The sequence below is a fragment of the Pinus tabuliformis genome, chromosome 1_2 (assembly GCF_031772625.1).
Source record: "Pinus tabuliformis cultivar Carrire ecotype Pingquan chromosome 1_2, CPIR1, whole genome shotgun sequence".
NCBI lineage: Eukaryota > Viridiplantae > Streptophyta > Pinopsida > Pinales > Pinaceae > Pinus > Pinus tabuliformis.
In genome coordinates, this window is record NC_142298.1 from 604,703,956 (window position 1) to 604,720,288 (window position 16,333).

Genomic DNA, 16,333 nt, shown 5'->3' on the forward strand with positions numbered 1-16,333 from the left:
AAAGTTTGTGGGCCCTGTTGGGGTTAGTTAGTACATCAACTTCCCGAGGTCATAACTTTGGCATATGATCTTCATTTGATGCATAAGATATCTCGTTAGAAATATATATATATATATATATATATATATATATATATATATATATATATATATATATATATATATATATATATGAGGTCCACAACTTTCAACTACAAAACCCCACCTCATCCTTTTGGTCTGCCCATTTTCCAAAAAAAATGTCATTAAGGGCCTCAAAATGGCTTTGATGTTTAGGAATTAAAAAAAACCAAAAATACTAAATTGTGCTACAATTAATGAAACTGAAAGAGACAGTGTTGGGGATCCAAGTGGAATAGGTGGATGGCCACCAATATCCACTTGGATTAAAACACCTCTTCCTCGAATGCCCTCATGCAAAATAGGTATGGATTTCCTTTTCTAAAGATATTGATCCTCACATCACCTCTCCATTCACATGAACATATTCGTTTGCAAATTGGTATAAACACTATGGTGGTTCCTTTCACTCCAAGCCAAAATTCAAAATGGTTTGGATGGTTATCATGAAATTTATACTATGGAAGATAGGTTCGGCTCAAAACAAAATCATATTCAAAAAATTCATCCTTCTTCCAAAATAGTTTATGCAAGGGACTGAATTTTCTCCCCACAGATTCTTTTACCATAATTTCTCATGCCAACCAGATTCCCAATTAGATGAATCAAAGAAGGCAGGGTGGTCTACTTCCATCGACTTGGACAATTCTAAAGAGAAAAAAATATGAAATTTTCCATAAACTCATGCTTGCAACTTCAATTAGACTCAAAGGAGTTCCATAAATGGTGGACAATGCAAGGATCCTATGTTTGATTCTTTGATGGAGACTCGAAAGGAAATCCAAGGGAGGTAGGCGGGGGTGGGGGGGTGAGGGAGTTATTTTTTCATTGTAAGAGTAAATGAAGGAAGGCTCGCTTGTAAATTCAGGATGAAAACCAACCACATAGCAGAAGAATATGTTCTTCTTAAAGGCATTTTCCTATGAAAACCTCTGTAACCAAACTCGTTAATCATGTTCAACAATAAAACACATAGGATTGAAACCCACAATAAAACAAATTTGGGAGTAAGTCTTCCACTTCGCATGCAAATTCGAGTGGTTTCATGTTAAATGGGAACACGATCAAATGGTGGATCCCTAGACTTTTGAACCAAGCATTTGGTTATTACTTTAACTGATGGTTTATCTTAGTGCTCTGCATGGATAATTGAACTTGATATTAGCCTACTGGTAGTTTCTCTTGTCTTCTCCCCTGCTACAATAATAATCATGGATTTTTGGGAGTTATGACCAACTCGTATCTCCCTCCGAAAATACGAAACAACCATTGAAGGGTTGTGATTCAAACTAAATGTGGTCCTAGGAATATTGGTATCAATAGAGAGCTCTCTGGGAAAGGATATGGACATGGCTTTGAGAATTTTAATAAAACTCAAGCAAAATATTAACTCTCTGGAGCAAAAGGTTTGTAGCATTGCTAACCCAATTGCAGTTGTTGTTACTTAACATCAGTATATAATGAATTAGAAAGATGACTTCTTGAATAGATCCTCTACATCAATTGTGATCATCCTAATAGATCAATTGGATGCTTATGATTGTTTACCATCTTGTCCCCCTCATTGATGTTTTATCTATATTAAATTATACTTTTGGTTCTTATCATATCCATAAGTTTAGTCTAAGAGAGAATTTTGGTTTTTGGGCCATTGGAAAAACATAGTTCCACCCATGCAGACCTTGCTTTCCTTCTCTCCATGTTATGTGTTATCTATTTCTTTTATGGTGTGTAGTTTATCCTCTATAGGAAATTTTTTAAGTTTGGACTCAAAATACAAAGGAATCTTGATATCTATGTATCTAACAATAGAGAGATTCTCCTATAACATGAAAATTTTGTAACACTTCCATGAGCTTTGAATATATATATATATATAGCCATGGGTTTTTCTATTTCTTTTTATTGACTTTTAATTTTCAAAATTAAATCCCTACCATCTATCCAATAATTTTTTATGAAAAAAAAAAATTCTTGAAGCCCTATTCCAAAATTGGCATTCCTACCAATATAATCAACCTAGATCCATCTTAACTTTGGATCTATCAAGCTTTGAGAGGATAAAATATATAAGATGAAAACATCTTTTTTGAAGGGAAAACCTGAGGAAAGCTTTGCACATCTAGAGATTTGATCCCTCCCAGTGCTTGATAGGTTCAAAGTTAAGATGCATCCAGCTCTATATATGTGTGTGTGTGTTTTATTTGACTTAGACTAAATGTTTACATAAGAGAACATTACAAATCCTCTATGGTTCAAGTTTGCCGGCAACCCTTGGAGTGACTCCAACAACTTGGATAAGAGCTTACCCAAATATGTCTAGTCCACCTCACAAGATGAAGTCCTAGGCTCCGTCATGGATGGGAGATGCCTTCCCACTCTACGAATCTCAAAAGATGGTAGTCATCATTGGTCATAAAAAGAAATGATCATTAATATGTTGAGCTGAGTCGAGGAAAAGAAAATGTGTTCAAAATGAGTGGGTGCAAAATTATCTTTCTTATATCACAGAAATAAAAATTTGTTTATTTAATATTTTAGACAAATATTTATAATCAAAACATAATTAATACAAATTCAATAATAAATAAATTTAACTAACAAACTTGAGAAATATTCAATTTCTACCTCTCCCATGAAATTTGACCCTTTAACGTCGTGAAGACAAAACCCACACAAATATTTTATCGTTCCCTTATTGTAACCCATTCGTGAACTCTTCTTCCTCTTATATTTAGGCCGATAGGCCTTTCCTATGCATCAACTTTTCGTCAACACTTTTACTCTGATCCGTTAGATCAGATGAAACACTTTCAACCGTTGATCTGAACCAGAAAACAAAACAATGGAAAATCAAGAAAGCACGGAAATTCAAGAAAGCACAAAAGCTCAAAAAAGATTCTATGCAAAAAAAATCAAGAAAGCACGAAAAAATCATAAAAATCAAAGATCGAAAGAAAAAAGCTCAGAAAAGCAAAGATTTTTGAGGATTTTTATTTTTATTTTTATTTTTTAAATGCAATGTATTATTAATTTATTTTTATAATTTAATTGAAATATAAATTTTAAATTTTAAATTTAAAAATTAGTTTAGATTTATTTTTAGTTGTAAGTTTATTATGTTTAAGAGGGACTTTTTTTTTGAGGTATTGATTTTTTAAGTGTGAAAAGAGATTTGACTTTTTTGGCATTTGGTAGATGTAGAGTTAAAATGAATTTAGATTAGTTTAAATATTAACCTTTAAATAATTCACATTAGAGAAAAATACCATGGGAAAAAATCATGGATTAAAAATATAATAAGGAAAAACCATGGGTTGGAAAATTTTATATTTTATATTTTAATTTTAATTTGACTAAGTCAAAATGTTAAACATTGTAACATCTCTAAAATAACTAAATTCAATTTAAGTCCATGCTAGCTCCCATCATTTTCCTGCTCAAAAGATAGGCGTTCTCAACACCTTAGCTACTTCGGTGGGCGTTGCAAGTTTATGACGAAAATCACCTTGAAGATGAGAAAACTGACCTCCTGGAAGTTTTTAATAAGAATGGTTATAGTAGGTCTCAAGGTCTTAAGGCTTTTCAAAATGCTGAAAAGGGTCCTAAGAGTAAGATTGACCCCAAGGATTGGTCTTTTAGTGTTCATCTTCCCTTTATTCTAGGGACCACGGATAAAATCGCTAGGATCTTGAGGAAGCATAAGATTCATTCTTCTTTTAGACCTCTTAACACTATATGAAGTTCTCTTCATTTTGTTAAGGACCCGATTAACCCCAAGGATTAGAAGGGTGTTTATATCATTCCCTATTCTTGTCGAGCTCCTTATATTGGTGAGACCGGTCGATCCATTAACCAAAGGATTTGTGAACATGCTGCCGACATCAGGCATGGAAGGTCTCGCTCCTCCGCTTTGGTAGAGCATGCGGAAAAAACCAATCATCACATCTCCATTGAAGAGGCTAAAGTCATTGCGAGGATTGACCATTTTCATTATCGTAAATTTAGAGAGGCCTTAGAAATTGAAAAAAAGACTTGTTAATTTAAATAGAGATGACGGCTGGAGTATCAACAGATGCTAGATTCCTACACTTTCTTCCTAAAAAATTATTTTTATTTATTTATAGATTAATTAATTAATTTTTTTTGTTAATCCCCATATTGCTTAGTTTATGACTCTCTTAAATTATTCTTGGTAATATGAATAGGATTAAACCTTAATATTAATATAATATTATATATAATAATATTCATTAATAAGATTATATAGGGTTATGGATCCTTTCTCACCTGAGGGGGGATGTGAAAAAGAGAGCGAGGAGGGTTCCGTCGGCAGGAGGACTCGAACCAGGGCAGCCTAGGCCATCGGCCTAGGGTGCTGCAGACTAGACCTCATTTTGGATGACGAAGACTAGGAGGTACGGGGTGGGTCAACAAGTTTTCTATGGAGATGGTCCATACAATGGCCATGTAGGCTGTGGGTTGGATCTAGGGTGCTCAATCTGCAAGGATCCTAAGGAATATGTTTACTGGGACAAATTTAATCCAACTGAGAGGGTACAGTGGATGATTGCAAAGGAGGTTTTGGGCAGGGATTCTTCCTTCGTTTCTCCCATGAATCTGAGAGGCTTGATCCAGTACACAAGTGACAAACCCCACCCCTTCCCCCTTTGATCCTTTGTTTACGTAATATATTATACCCTAAATTATTCATTAATCGAGCATGTCCAAAGGTATGAATCAACAATCCAACTGTATATATTTGTGATGCTTACTGGTGCAAATTTTCATTTTTCCACAAATGCATAATAGCGAATAGATTTACCTTAAATTATTCAACGTCCAAAGATATCAATCAACAATCCAGTTGTATAGGTATATGTGTGACGTTTACTGGTGCAAATTTTAATTTTTCACAAAAGCAGAATCGCTGTCAGGGTTTACCGAGAAGAGTTGTGGCAGTGTAGGCGACTAGGCTGATTGAACCGATATCTCTTTTAAAAAAATTCAACAATTCCAATTTAATAATCCTATCGGCCTCTCTTTGTACCTTTTGGGACAATTGCTAGTAATATTGATATAAGAATATGAAAATATGATACTATTATTGAAGCGGAAACCAAACTTACACACGTCGGTCTTAAGACAACGGTACCGGGTGAACAAGTTGTCGGCAAATCAGTGGCCTTGACGGGAGGGTGCGGGAGACTTACGAAGACAGATAGGATTCATGTACACGAACAATTTGTCGTGGCTCAGCTCTTTTTGGTTAAAAGAGGGAGACATCTCATCTGTAAAAGTGAAAGGATTGCCTGCAATGGACGGGTTTTACGCTGCCATTGGAAAGCGAGCACGCAGGGAAAATGAGGTTCCAGAGAACAATCATGGAAATAAGAGGCTGAACTCTGGCACCGGTAGAGAGCGAGCTTTGCCTGGCGCTGACAGTACTGTGTATCGCATATTATGTCATGTTAATGTGGTGGGAAGTGTTATAGGAAAGGCTGGTAAAGTTATAAAATCTCTGAGGCAGCAGACGCGTTCGAACATCAAAGTTACAGATACTGTTACAGGCGTTGATGAGCGCGTCATAGTAATCTTCAGCTCCCCGTCAACCAACCGCAAGGAGCAAGATGGCGAGGATTGCAATGAGAATGAAGTTGAACCTGTGTGTCCTGCTCAGGATGCTCTTCTTAGAGTGCACTCTCTTATTGTCCAACAATCTTCTGGCACTGATAATGACGTCGACAGAGAGAGACAACACATTGCTCGGTTGCTGGCTGCTAATAGCCAAATTGGAGGTTTAATTGGAAAAGGTGGAAATAACATTCAAAAGTTAAGAAGCGAATCGGGGGCAAAAATTCAGATACGCCCAAAAGATGAGTTGCCAGGCTGTGCTTTTAATTTTGGTGAACTTGTTGTCATATCTGGAGATGCAACCACTGTCAAGAAAGCACTGTATGCAGTTTCAGCTTTTCTGTATAAACACCCACCTAAAGAACAAATTCCTTGGAGTGATATTTTATCTGCAACGAACCCAAGCTCACTCGTCCCTTCTGGTGTGCCTGCATTATTTACTCCGCCAAATTATGTTCCGCAAGGAGATTCACTGTTTGCTCATCACAATTCAGGTGCTCCAAGAGTAAATGGTACTTATGGCTTCGGCCATTTACCAGCACTGGGAGGATATGGAAGTGAAGCTGCTCGAAGTTCATGGTCTCTTAGTTATAACCCTGCTCTTCCCATTGCTCCAAAATCTGGGAAGTTTGCTATTGAGAAAAGTCCGGAGGAGTTTTGTATTCGAATAGTATGCCCAAATGAAAAAATTGGAGGTGTGATTGGTAAGGGCGGCAATATCATCAAAAGCATGAGGAAAGACACAGGAGCAAGTATTAAGGTTGAAGACGCACAATCAGATTCAGATGAACGTGTAATTGTAGTTTCTTCAACAGAGTTGGCTATTGATGGGGTTTCACCTACGCTTGAGGCAGTCCTCCAATTGCAAGGAAAGACTAGTAGTGACAATGACAATGATGAAGGTAGCATTTGTACAAGGCTTCTTGTTCCGTCAAAGCACATTGGTTGCCTTCTTGGTAAAGGTGGCAACATCATCAGTGAGATGCGGAAGCACACTGGAGCAAATATTCGCATATTTCGCAAAGAGGAGCGACCCAAATGCGCCTCCCAAAATGAGGAGCTGGTTCAGGTTACTGGAGAGCCAAGTGTTGCTAGAGATGCACTCATCCAAATTACAAAGAGGATGAGGGAAAACGTTTTCAAAAAGAAGTTTCATGGTTCTCATTCTTCTTGGGGTTTCTTCAATTGACTAATTTCATCTCAATTCCATGCTGTTACAAGACCGTGGAGCCTAACTTAACGCAATGTGTAAGAGTCCATTCTTACTTGGTTTACTTCTTTTCGGTGACTTAGACTTTCCAATTTTCCCATGCTTTTAATTTTTCACATTGCTTCTCTTTCCAGGTCTACGCTTGTTGATTGACAAGCCTTTGTTTCTAAATTTAAAAGGTGATCCAAAGTATTCTCTGAATTGGTACTATTTATCATAAAGGTCTAACACTTAATGTTTAACCCTTGATTCTCCTTTTGTTATAGGGGCTTGCGACTTGAGTTGGCCATGAAATTTGACTACAATATGTTTAAAAGGAATGGGTACTTTTTAATAACTACTGTCTTTAATTCTTAAGTTGTCCCTTTCGACATACTGTAGCTATCCATGGAACGTAAAAAAAAATCTTTGGATTATAATGTAGTCTTTTTACATGGTTGGTGGTGTTCTGTAAAATTGTTAATTTTTGTTCATGCATCTTTCCTGTTCTGGTTATCTGTTGTTAATTAAAACATATTTTGATGAGGCATTAGTTACTAAACGAGTTCTTAGCTTAGTTTATATCTATATATACCAAATTTGGTTTCTCTATTTTGGCAAGGAAACTTCCTTTCACCAGTATGACTGAATAGCTCAGTGGTTAATCAACTATCTATTTTTTACTCTCAATATAAAGGAAACAAAGAACCGTAGTAGTTTATGTCTGCTTCCTCAAAATTTTCTATGAACAATCCTTTTTTTCTAAGTTTTCCCAATCTCTGGTGGTAGTATGACACACCAGTTGAACCATTATTGAATGTAAAGAATTTTATTGGTGTTTTCTCATGTAAATGAATTACAAAAAGGTCATTTATAGTTTTTCATTTTATATTGTATTGATTTAGGGCTTGAACACATTATTCCTCTTTTGCTTGGTCCTATTCAAACCCTGCGAAAATACAACTCTTGTTTTCCTTTAGTTTGGTTGTGTGATAATAAGAAAATGTTGTTGTAAATTAATATTATTCTCCAAAAATACAGTTGTAGTTTCTCTTACCTCTGAAAATCATTATGTTTCTCTTTGTAATGACCCACATAATTATTGTGTTTATTTTTTATTCGCACTCATGTAACATGATATCAAAATAAGGAAAAGTATCCTTTATTTTATTTTATAAAGGATATTTTCTATTGCCTATCAGTAAAAAATACATCATTTTTCTTTTCTTTTTTATAATTTTTTTCTAAACAGTGGGCAAGGAGAACCTGTTATGGGTTCTCCTAACCCTATTGTTGTAGCTTTTGGGACTGATGTTAAGGCAACTCCTAATGTAGTATCCAACCCAATGTCTTGTTGATATTTTGGGCTATTCTTATAACAATAAGCTACTATATGATAATATTATATTTTTCAATCAATTGTACTAATACAAAAAGAGATTTTCTTTAATACATTCTACAACTCTTACATCTAACAACAAGATTTTCATTTTCTATTTTTCCTCAACCATTACTTCTATAATTCAAAATATCTTACTAGGGCTGGATCGATAATGGCTATAGTTACTTTATCCTACTAAGAGAGTGATTAGTTCTTTTCCTCAAAACCACTCCTTATTTTGTATCTGATTCATGTTCAAACTTAGCTACTACATTAATATGACATTCTTAGCCAAAAAAATCTATATAATGTTATCCATACTCTTTGGAAATTGAGTTACTACATTAATAGGACATTCTTAGCCAAACAAATCTATATAACATTATCCATACTTTCTGGAAATTGAGTTACTACATTAATAGGACATTCTTAGCCAAAAAAATCTACGGAGCATTATCCATACCTTCTAGAAATGTGAGAAAAACTATTACAGTCATCTGAACCTTAAGTCAGTTTTTCCACTGACTATCCCTGAGCTCTTCTCTCCCTGATAGGAAAAATTCTTTCACGAAAGCGTCTTCTTGCAAAGGGATTTTGTTCTTTCTCCCTTAGACCCCTTGATCAACGTCCTACCGACTTATCTTGGTTAGAAGTAGTGTTTATCTCCCACTGGTTCCATCCAAAATCTTATTGTTATCTCCCACAATATTTCAATTGAGAATCATTGTCTTTTTCTCCCACAACATTCTCTTCTCCCTAGGAAAAATTGTGGCATTCTTCTCTAGCCACTTTTCCTTTCTACTCCTTGCAGTGTAACTACTTCCCAATTGTCTCCTGTTAGTTTAAGTTATGTCTTACCCTATCAATCCTTAACACATTTCTAAAATTAATTTCTCACTTCATTTATTTCTTTTGAAAATAGAAATAAAATAATATTTCATCACATGTCATTTTTATTTATTTATTCACTAACATTTTCAACCAAAGTTTAAAAGTTATTAAATTTATTGGGGATATTACATATCCCCTCCCCTTAAAAGGGACACTATCATCAGTGTTTTAGATTCCATTCTTCTTTTGAATCTCATAGAGAAAGGATCCTCCATTTTATCCTTCATCTTCTCAATGGTCTGTACATGCCCAAAAGTGTTGCACTTTGTTTCGAAGGATGGTCAGTTTCTAGGGTAAAGCTCACTGCTTTTCAAATTCTACACTCCATTTACAACACGTTATCATCCATGTTAACCAGGAACCATTAGTTGGATTCTATGTACCCAAAAAGGGTCATCAACATGCATCTTAGCCCAACAAGGGTTAAGAGTCTACACATAACATGAGTTAGCAACATTATGATAAGTACATCAACAACAACAAATTATTTTTTTATTGATTACCCATGCCAAATGATGTGGACTCCACTACATAGTTCCACTATAATTTTAGACCATGGAAATACCAATTCCATCTGCACTAATTACATAGTGGCAATAATATTTTAGAAATTGTTTATTGTTCTTACATTGGGTAGCATTGTTATTCTTTTATCTTGATTTTATATTTTGCATATGCATTAGTATTGCATGAGTAAAGTTTATGACAACCTCATTTTTCCCACCATTTTCAAGGTGTCTACATTGTTGCCTATTTTTTCCAATAAGAGGTAGCTAGGCCCATCTTGGGCTTCTTTGTTATTCTCCTTTAGTGAAAACCATGAGATCACATTGCAACATTTTTTTTTTTAATTTTGGCCCTTTGTCGTTCAACATTGAAAGTTATTAGTGAGGGTTATATGTAGTTTTCTTCTATGTACAACTGTATGGTTTCTTGCCTCCTACACTCATATGCACATTGAGACAACTGCAAAAAACTAGGCTTAGAGTTTTCTCTTCATATTTATAGATACAACACTTGTCCATAACCTTTTGTTTTTTCTCTAGGTTGGTCCAGGAACCCAATTTATGTTTACCTATTTATCCCTTGACATTAACCCAGATCAGTCTTTAGTTAACTTCCATCAATTAAACAACTCTCCTGGTTATTTTTATTTTAGGATAGCTCAACTCTTTTCCATATGCATAAGACTATAAGTAAATTAGTTAGTGAAATTTCCATTGAGTAAACAATACCAATTTATAACTGTATATAGATATCATGGCCATTCCATCCATCAGAGCTAAACCAATCAATGGTTGCTCATTCTTTTCAGGGTTCATTGTTTTTTCTTTGAAGTTATCTACTCACAACGCCACATACACATTTCATCACGCAACAATGAACCTATACACATGTACACACATGCACGTATACCTATGACTCAACACTTTACACGTTATCGCGTTAAGTTAAATCCCTTAAACGATTTTTGTTATTCTTTATTTCCATGGACTCAACCAACCAGCTAGGTTGTCACGTTATTGTTTCCACTCTAAATTTTAGCCTTGGTCAATTCCACCATAATACAAGGTTGTGTAATGTTATCATCACATAAAATATTTTTTAACATACATCTATGTGCTTTCTAGCTTTTCTTTTGTCCCCAAGCACAACCAACATACTATTATCACTCTCACTCTTTAATTAGAGAGTCAAAAAATGTTTTTTTATTTTGTTATCTCAATAAATGATCTTCACATTTTTCCTAACTCACTAACACTTTGTGGGTTTGATAAGGGTTTTTAAATTGTAATTTCTTCTACATCACATAGTTACCTATTACCACACACATACTTTTCCCTGAAAGGTTAGTGACCATGCTTGTTCCCTCATTCTTTAGATTGTTTTGATATCCGAAACTAAAATTTTAGATTACAATTATCATGATTCCTGACATTCCTAAATTTAGAAAGCCCCAAAAGATTTCTTTTGAAATATATATATATATATATATATATATATATATATATATATATATATATATATATATATAGAGAGAGAGAGAGAGAGAGAGAGAGAGAGAGAGAGAGAGAGAGAGAGAGAGGCATATGATTAGTTCTTCTGCTATCTTATCAATCTTAAAAACTGAACCTATTCATGATAGCCATGAAAGTTGACTCATAGTTATAAGTTGCAACATTTACCATGTTCTTACTTGAGTTATGTTTCTCTTATATATTTCTCCATTAGTTAACTCCTCTGTTTTTATTACACTCTATTCTACATAATGTAGGGTTTTTTTTTTTTTTTACACGTTCATATAATAAATTCTTCATTATAATCAATGTTATTGTTTAATGCACTCTCAAACTAAAAATATTGAAGTAGGGTATGGATGATTAGCTTTTAAGTATCATTCATAGTTCTCAAATGCCATCATTAATGAGATTTTGTTGAGAATTATAGTTTTGGTGGGGCAATTTTAAAAGAATCTATCGCCCATTAAATAGGAACCAATCTCGTAAAAAAAAATTCAATGGCAACTAAATCATGTTCTTTAGGTTTATATGGTTCTGAATCGAATTTCAATTAATATGTAATAAGGTGAAGCTAATAAGGCTAATAGAATAATACATTGTTTACTTGTAAGCATAATACCATATCTCATATATGATGAAACACATCTACTGATGTAAACATGTATTCTAATATTGTTTAAAATATAAACATGGAAGTGCATATTCATGCTACTAATAGTAATATTATTGCCTACTTAATTTTTTTTTTCTAGATGAATGTTTCTCATCCTTCTCATCCACTTTTCTAATTATTTTATGTAATGCATTGACATTTGCACAAAAAGCTTTGAATCAATAATAATGAAATCTTCAAACATAATGAAACCTTCAAACATAATGAAACCTTTGTCTTTATGAAATCTTTAATTCTGTTTGATATACAATAATCATATATAGCAAGAACTAGTTATTAATTTAAAACTTAAAAGATTAAAAATGCATATCACCTATATTCGGTGTTAATTGTGTTTGATATACAATAATCATATTTTGCAAGAACTAGTTTATTTAAAATTAAAAGATTAAAAATGTATCTCACCTATATTAGGTGTTAAATATCTTATAAAACCATGTCTAATAGTTATATAAAATATTAATTTAACTAATAGTTATATAAAATATTAATTTAACTAATAAAAATATAAAACAATGAAAATTTTGATAATAAAAAATCAATTTAATTCAATTAATCAAAGATTAAAATTAAAACCAGTAAATAAAAAAGAGTGTAAACCTATAGAAATTTCACAATGGAAGAGGTAAGAAAGTCAAGTTAACATCATCAATATTTACTTCGTTCTTGTCAAAGAAAATAGATTGGCTAAACAAATCTAAACTGTAACAAGCATGAATTTGTAAAACAACTATTAAATGAATTCTAAATATAAAAACGTGTATTGAGATGACTTTAAATCTGAAAACTTATATTTAGACCCATGAAGATCGTAAAAATAAATGGTTAATTCGATACTCAAACGTTCTTCAACAATGAGTAGGCCAATAAATACACAGCATGACTCTATAAAGTAGAGACGATAGGCATGAAAATTATAACCAGGTTTGTTGCATTAGACAAAATACTATGAGTATAAAGGTTCATTCAATGAGAATAAATACCAAAATTTTTCCACCAACTTTTCCAAAGGTTTCCCTTCAAATGATGTTGTTGTCGCTGAGCAGGAGGATTGATCATAACTTTCTCCTCGTCTTCAATTTTACTACCACGTTTTTTTCCTGGCAGTAAATTCCTCATTCTTAAAACTCCAACCACTTGATAGGGTTTCACGACTACAATAAAAATAATGACAAAGCACTTGTATATCAAATTAATCACAAATTAAACATGTACAAATTTAGAATAAATAATAATTTCGGTACAATGATAAGATTATGATTTTCAATAGCCCCACGAGGGTAGGCGAGTTGGTAATCACAATGCAGTGAAGTTCATTAGAAAGGCGGGCTCTGTACTGATTGTCACGAGTTCAAATCCCCCGGACTTACCTTGGAGATGTATAGAGGGGCGAGCGCAGCTCCCAGTGGTTATAGAGGTAGCAGTCAGAATCAACCCTGTGTAACGCGAGTCACGAGGCTGCCCCTGTTGCTGATTCCACTGAATCGACCCTATGTACTGCGAGTCACGAGGCTGCCCCTGTTGCTGATTCCACTGTAAAAACAAAAATTATGATTTTCAACTTTAACTGATCTTTCTTCGGGATAATTTTCTTAGGGTTTTACTTGTTAGCTTCTGATTGAAGCACTAATTTTTTTGCTTGATTAATCTCTTATATATAAATTCTTTAACATGTATGCAGATAAAGAAGTATATAAAGATATATAATATGGAGAGAACAATAATGATCTAAATTAAGGAAAACCTTTGTAGATGGTTAAAAATTAAAAATATGGTATAACCTTACCTTCTGTTCCAATATAGTCATAGTAGAGCTCAAATTGTTTAGCATTGTATCCTAGAACTGGCACATGACCTTCCCAGGTGTATAATTTCATAGTAGTGTCAATTATTTTATGCACAGTCTCATCTTCTCTTGACAAAAGTTTTAATGGACCAACGCTGCCCAATACATTTATTGTAACCAATAAACGATTAACTTTGTTGGCTTTCACCATTAACAATTAAAGGGTAATGAAAATTGTTCAAAACAAAATAAACCACCAGAGTCAATGTTAAAATCAATTGAAGAAAAAAAACAGACGGGAAGATAAACCTGGTTCTTTTAGCGCAGATAGACAAGCGGAACTTGAGATATTTAGCTAACAATGAACACATTGGGCTTGTAGATGAATTAACATCTGGTGCTCCAGAATTATTTTTGGGATTTGATTGCCATTCTTCGATTACATTGAATGATCCCTCTTAGGGTTGAGCTATTTAAGGTTAGGGTTAAATCCATTCACCATATTTCCTTACTTCTGCCATGGATCTGAACCACATGCGACAGGCTTGGTGATTCTATGTAAAAGTAAAGAAAAATCAAAACAAGAGAAATATTGTAAGCGCCAGAGGCATCCCTTGTGATTTCTAGTCTGGTTCAGTAACATCCTGCATGAGTCGACCCGTTCTAAATCTAAGGATGAATCTGCATCAAATTATTGCACACCATTGAATGAAGAAATTCTTGTCCCACCTTATAGGACTGAGAAAAAAAAATAAAATCATAACATAACCTCAAATATAAGCACAACACAAAATAGAGAGAGAAGGAAGCGAAATTTTTGCATAGAAAATAGCATGGTAATGTGATGCTACTATGGGTTGAGAGGGTAAAAGGAAACTCACTTGTTCAATATAGGCCGACGATCGACAAAGGAACTTCAATGTCGAGGAGTTCAATTAGCTGGGAAAATGGAAAATTTGTTTGGACCATCGACAATCTTAATATCAAAATTTTGTTTAGTGAGCTCAACCTACAAATTCAAATGGAGATGCAGAATTCGTTTCGAAACATGGGAAGGAATGGATTTTGCAAATTCGAATGGAGAATGGAGATTTCGTTACAAAACATGGTCGAGAATTATTTTTTCCTCCACCCACCCGACTGCGCTCCATTAACGAGTAGTCAACTGATGGAGACTAACATCACATCGAATCTGACATGAATCCCTAATCCTTCCATACAGACCCTGATCGTCACAGCTGACATAGGATTTTGACATTGCATTTTCCGATGACTGTAGTCAGAAGTTTTCCCAACCAGTGGACATTCTCGTGTAATTCCTCTACCTGGGTAGACTACTTCATAATAAATTCCAAGGGACACATGTGGAATGTGAATAGTCACATATGGAATGTAATAAGTCATGAATAGAATATGAATAGTCATAGGAGTTGAAGAGTTATAAGGAAGTACAAAGTTCATTGTTATTTGTTATAAATAGCTCCTCATAGTTCAAGCTAAGGGCTTGGTGATGCAGCAAATGCCGCATCTAAGGGCTTGGATTCTTGGAGTCTTGCCTTCACTTCCCTTGTAATTGCATAGGAGACAGATCATTGTTTGGAGAAGCATGTTGTGGCTTCATGTTCCACTACTAGATATAGTGTTTCATACATCTAATAATGTACTTGGGATCATTCACTCTTCATCAGAAGCTCTATGAGCCGACACATCTTCATACATGTAGCATAAATATATAGGACTATTCTTGTTATGTTTATGATATATGTCACTTTAATTAGATATTAAGTGAATGAACTAATTTTTTGCTTAGGTATTGTTGTTATTGAATGAGTGTTGTTATACTTCAATGATTGTTGCTTATAATGTGGACTAATCTGCAAGAAATAAATAATTCTTTTTCTTCCTACTCAAGTCCCCTTTTAGGATAGTACTACTACTTTTCTAATTGGAGGCTCATTTTCCTTTTATCAGTCGCGGATGTTCCCTCTTGCACCTTACATTGGGTGTCTCACAAAGCTCACATACTTGCTGCCCCAAAGAGGTGTTGATGTCTATTTGAGTCTCTCACCTTTAATGGCTTCATCCTAGATCATAATCTGAGGTGTTTTTATGAGGCCTTAGATCTTTTAATACATGCGGAATTTTTACATAACTTGTCACTTATTAAATTCGATGGCGAGGGTACAACAACCATCCTTGTTATGTAATTAAGTTTGTTAAATATTTTTTCAAGTGGTGTTTATTCTAAAGAAATCCTTGCACGTTTGTTTACCCTTATATTGGATGGTCATGTGAAGCAATGGTGCTAATCACTACCTACTACTTTTGTTTCATGTTTTAAGAAGTTGGTTAATGAACTTCATCACATTTTCGACAAATATGAGTATCATGATATTATTGATGAAATTAATCAACTTAGAATGGAATGAAATGAATCTCTTAAACATTTTTGCTGATCCTTTCCTTCATCTTTGTTATGAATTTCCCAATGAGGATGTGGACTGACAATTCTTAGATGAGAAGTTTCGTTTCTTGGTATGGATGTCAAGAAAATATTTTGAATTTGATTCATTATTTCCTCCCTATAAGGAATAATTTCATCATCGTGAGGAAATATTGGATATGCCTTTTGTGCCAT

General features: G+C 34.1%; 1 protein-coding gene across 1 annotated transcript in view; it reads left to right on the forward strand.

The window, feature by feature from the left end:
- Positions 1 to 5,437: 5,437 nt before the first annotated feature.
- Positions 5,438 to 16,333, forward strand: part of LOC149207086 (KH domain-containing protein At4g18375-like) — a 73,449-nt gene continuing 62,553 nt past the window's right edge. Inside the window, exon 1 of the mRNA XM_089397921.1 lies at positions 5,438 to 6,823. Coding sequence (XP_089254047.1) covers positions 5,438 to 6,823 — 1,386 coding nt within the window. The remainder of the gene's footprint in view (positions 6,824 to 16,333) is intronic.